Source organism: Engraulis encrasicolus, chromosome 18 (assembly GCF_034702125.1).
Source record: "Engraulis encrasicolus isolate BLACKSEA-1 chromosome 18, IST_EnEncr_1.0, whole genome shotgun sequence".
NCBI classification, from domain to species: domain Eukaryota; kingdom Metazoa; phylum Chordata; class Actinopteri; order Clupeiformes; family Engraulidae; genus Engraulis; species Engraulis encrasicolus.
In genome coordinates this window covers 22,433,707-22,438,706 of record NC_085874.1, presented here as the reverse complement: position 1 = coordinate 22,438,706, position 5,000 = coordinate 22,433,707, and the positions used below count along the sequence as shown (strand labels likewise).

Below are 5,000 nucleotides of genomic sequence, written 5' to 3'. Positions count from 1 at the left end.
CACACACACACACACACTGACCCTGTCTTAGACTCGCCAACACAACTACCCCCCATTAACACCACCAATAAGACTGATAGTAGCTTACTTCCTCCCCTCTTTTGCTCCCTAATACTGGCCTCCCTTCTCTGTCCTTCACTTTTTGATGAAGACGTGAATCAAAACAAGAAATGAGTGGCAGCGCGGGTCAAAATTGAGTATGCGTATGGCAGACTTATTGAGGAGATGGACTCTTTTATGGCTGTATGGGGAGTGGGGGGCTTGTTGTGTCACAAAGCTGCGAATGGAGAGGTGGTTTTAAATGTGTAATTGGGGGGGTGGGGGGGGGTATCACTCACATTGGATTGTAAGTGAAGGATGATTTGTTTGTAAGATGACGCACAGATGTTTAAATAAACGAGTGTTGAATCTCAAAAAAAAAGAAAGAAATAAAAAAGAAATATTTAAAATACTGGCCTCCCTTCTCTGTCCTTCACTTTTTGATGAAGACGTGAACAAAAACAAGAAATGAGTGCAGTGTTGATGCCCACTAAGCTAACCCATCAGAAGGAGAGAGAGGGAAACTGAGAGACAGAGACAGAAGGAGAGAGACAGATAGAGAAAAGGTAGAGACAGAAAGAGAGAGAAAAAGACAGAGATAGAATGATAGAAAGAGGTAGATACAGAGAGAGATAGATAGGGAAACAGAGAGAGAGAGAGAGAGAGAGAGACAGAGCTTTCATGTGGCTCTGCCACTTATATGTGATCGCGATGCTCCATTTTCTCACCCCGATGCGTCAAAATGGCTGTCTGCTGGGTTGCCGAGACGCGTCTGTTGATGCCGGTGGCAACTTGCGCTACTCGTTCATCTATTTTTGTTTCATTATCATTTTTTTTCTATTTCTTAACTCAAAAATGTCTTTCTTTTCTCTTTTCTTTCTTTTCTAAATAATCATTGTGCTTTGTCATGGGCAATTTATCTAGACTTGAAAAAACAAGGTCGAAGCATGTAACAAAGCCTAATCTCTAGTAACAAATGGTATCTCTGGTGTATTTAAAGTGTATCTGCATGTAGTGTATTTAAGGTGTTTACGTACAGACAGGCTAATGGAGACGTGGCCAAACAACATGAAAGGAATAAAAAGACAAGTCAATATTTGCTCTTTTATTACTTACGCTATTAGACTACATTATCTTTAATGGTGTGTGTGTGTGTGTGTGTGGGGGGGGGGGGGGGGACTGCGTGTTTGTACACTTAACTGTAATTTTGGCCGTCAATAATGCATTATTATTTATTGACGTTATATCTGTGTGTGTGTGTGTGTGTGTGTGTGTGTGTGTGTGTGTGTGTGTGTGTGTGTGTGTGTGTGTGTGTGTGTGTGTGTGTGTGTGTGTGTGTGTGTGTTTCTCTACTTTCATTCCGCCAGGTAAGGATGAACCCTCCAGCTATATCTGCACCACGTGCAAGCAGTCCTTCAGCAGCGCCTGGTTCCTGCTGCAGCACGCCCAGAACACGCACGGCATCCGCATCTACCTGGACACGCACCACCTGACGGGCGGCGGTGGAGGCTCGCTCACGCCGCGCATGGCCCTGCCGCCCCCGCTGGGCGCTGACTCGCTGCCCCGCTCGCCCCTGGCCAGCTTCCTGGGCGACAGCGCCAACCTGCACAGCCACATCCTGCGCATGGCGGCGCCGCTCTTGCGCGAGCACCCCCCGCCCCCTCTGCCGCCCCCACCCCCGCCGGGCTACATGGAGACGCGGCTACCCTCCACGCCGCCCTCCTTCGTCAGCCCACCGCCCCCTCCGCGACACCACCACCCCCACCACCACCACCACCCGCACCACCACCCGCACCACCACCACCACCCGGCCCTGGAGCGCCTGGGCCCGGAGGAGATGGGTCTGCTGGCCCAGCACCCGAGCGCCTTCGAGCGGGTGATGCGCATGGCGCCCATGGCCGTGGAGCCGCCGCCCTCCATGGACTTCTCGCGCCGCCTGCGGGAGCTCGCCAGCAACAGCAACGGCACCACCGGGAGCGTTAGCGCTGCCGCCGCCGCAGCTGCCGTGGCCGCCGCCGGCGGGGGACCCACGCCTCCCGTCTCGCCCAACCGCGTGCCGCCCATGCACCGGCTGCTCAGCCCCACGCTCTTCCAGCCGGGTGTGGGTGTTGGTGGTGGCGGTGCCGGAGGTAAACCCCCTCCGCCGGGCTCCCTGCTGGGAAGCCCAGCTCTGCTCCAGCTCCAGCAGCATCACCAGAACCAGCAGCACCAGGCTCCGGCGCTGCCCGGTCCCCAGCAGCAGCAGCAACAGATGCGGGGAAGCGGCGGCTCCTCTCCCCTGGGCCTGGGCCTGGGCGGCGGCGGCTCCAACAAGTCCAAGTCCTGCGAGTTCTGCGGCAAGGTCTTCAAGTTCCAGAGCAACCTGATCGTGCACCGGCGCAGCCACACGGGCGAGCGGCCCTACAAGTGCCACCTGTGCGACCACGCCTGCTCCCAGGCCAGCAAGCTCAAGCGGCACATGAAGACGCACATGCACAAGACGGGCTCCATCAGCAGCTCGCCTGAGCCCGGCAGCGGCGGCGGCGGCAAGGACGCATCGTCAGGCGAACAGTGCAAGAACAGCACGGCCGGAGGCTCGGACGGCATGGGACAGGAGGACGAGGAGGAGGAAGAGGAGGAGGAGGAGGAGGAGGAGGAAGAGGAGGAGGAGGAGGCCCTGCCGCCGCAGCAGAACGGCAGCCGGCCCGGCTCCAACCTCAGCATGGACTCGCCGCCGTTCAGCCGCAACCGCAACAACAACAACGGGCCGCGGGCGTCTCCCGACGATGACAAGGGGCACGAGATGGGGCGCGCCGGTCTCTACAGCAACAACCTGGACAATCAGATGAGGGGGCTGCCCAACATGCACGGGCGCCCTCCGCAAGGCCGCGCCTCTGAGGAGGAGGAGGAAGAGGAGGAGGAAGAGGAGGAAGACGAGGACCAATCAGGGAGGGAGAGGAGACACCAGATGCAGCAGCAGCAGGAACATCAACAGCAGCAGCAGCGGGAGCAGCAGCAGCAGAAGCAGCAGCACCTCATGGTCAATGGCCGTGACTGCCGTGACTCGAAGGACTCCCTCCCCGGGGCGCTGTTCCGCCGCAAGCCCATGCCCATCTCCAGCAGCAGCCCAGGCCTGTCGGACTCCAAGCGCATCAAGGTGGAGAAGGACCTGGAGCTGCAGGTGCCCATGCCCATGCCCACGCTCATCTCCACGGAGAATGTCTACTCCCAGCTGCTGGCCGGCTACGCCGCCTCGCGCCACCACCACCACTTCATCCGCGAGCCCTTCCTGGGCTTCCCGGACGCGCGCCAGTCCCCCTTCGGCACCTCCTCCGAGCACTCGTCCTCCGAGACGGGCAGCCTGCGCTTCTCCACGCCGCCGGACATGCTGGACGGCAGGCCGCTGTCGGGAGGGGGCGGCGGCGGCGGCGGCGGCAGCGGTCGCAGCGGGGGCAGCGGCAGCAGCACGCCGCACCACGTCAGGGGCCCGGGGCCCGGCCGGCCGCCCACCGCCAGGGACCGCAGCCGCAACGACACCTGCGAGTACTGCGGCAAGGTCTTCAAGAACTGCAGCAACCTGACGGTGCACCGGCGCAGCCACACGGGTGAGCGGCCCTACAAGTGCGACCTGTGCAGCTACGCCTGCGCCCAGAGCAGCAAGCTGACGCGCCACATGAAGACCCACGGCCAGTTCGGCAAGGAGGTGTACCGCTGTGACATCTGCCACATGCCCTTCAGCGTCTACAGCACCCTGGAGAAGCACGTCAAGAAGTGGCACGGGGAGCACCTGATACCCAACGAGGTCAAGCTGGAGGAGGCCGAGCGGGTGTGAAGAGGAGAGGGGGTCATGACTATGTTCCCCGGGTCCTATGTTCCCCGGGTCCTACACTCCCCCCACCCGGGGAGGACGGAACAAATTCTGGAGGAGGCCGAACGGGTGTGAAGAGGAGGAGGTCATCCCTATGTTCCCCGGGTCCTATGTTCCCCGGGTCCTATGTTCCCCGGGTCATATGTTCCCCGCAACTGGGGAGGACGAAACTAATTCACAACTCAGAAACATCGCATTACTGACAGGTTATAGGTCCAGGGATGGTTTTGGGAAGGGTTAGACACAATGCGAAGGACATAGAACCCTTTTTTTTAGAAAAGTTCTCCAGTCCCATACAAAGACCGGGGAATATAGGACCCGGGGAATATAGGACCTGGAGAACATAGGACCATAGGACCAGGGGAACATAGGTACGCTCCCCTACAGACACCTCTCCCATTTGCTGGAGGTACATCCTCTGTACCCATACGTACCATACACACATGTCACTGTCAGACACCACCACAGGAGTACACCGCTCCCTTCCTTCCTTCCTTGCCAGACTTTATTATGGGGCTGACTGGATGACTTTTTGGTTATTGTTTTGTTTTTGTTACTGTTTCTTTCCTTACTTGGACTTGTGGAATGACACTTTTTTTCCGTTATCGTTTCTTTGATTTGTTTTCTTGTTACAGGGAAGATAAAAAAAACCCACCTGAGAAAAAGGACAATAGGAACTGGATGTGTGCTGTTTTAAAGTTGTCAAAACAAACAAAAAATCAGTGTGAGAGAAAAAGAAAAAGGCAGAAAGACAAAAAACCAAGCCTTGTGTGGTATCACCCAACAGAAAAAGGAGTTTAGTTGTGTAGGAAATGAATCCATGGCGCCTTTCTACTGTGCAATAATATCTATATTTATTGGGTTGTTTTGTAATGGAGCAAGGCATGTGCAGACCTGTGCATTATTGAGGTGTGTTGATAATTTCTCATGGAGATAGTTTTGAAATGCTGGACTTCTTTGGAAAAAAAAAATAGGCTACAATATTGAGACATATACTGAGATGTTGGCCAGAAATGTGCCATTTTTTTTATTCATCTTTTTTGTTGTTGTTGTTGATGATGTCGATGACCAGGGAGGTGGTTATGTGCCCCATTGAATTTCCTAAACGAAGAGA

At 55.8% G+C, this 5,000-nt stretch overlaps 1 protein-coding gene across 1 annotated transcript in view; it reads left to right on the top strand.

The window, feature by feature from the left end:
* LOC134469169 (B-cell lymphoma/leukemia 11B-like) overlaps window positions 1-5,000 on the top strand; it is a 55,072-nt gene that overhangs the window by 48,882 nt on the left and 1,190 nt on the right. The window contains exon 3 of the mRNA XM_063223280.1: window positions 1,407-5,000. This exon is cut by the window's right edge and continues 1,190 nt beyond it. Within this exon, the coding sequence (XP_063079350.1) occupies window positions 1,407-3,850 (2,444 nt within the window). The 3' untranslated portion in view covers window positions 3,851-5,000. The remainder of the gene's footprint in view (window positions 1-1,406) is intronic.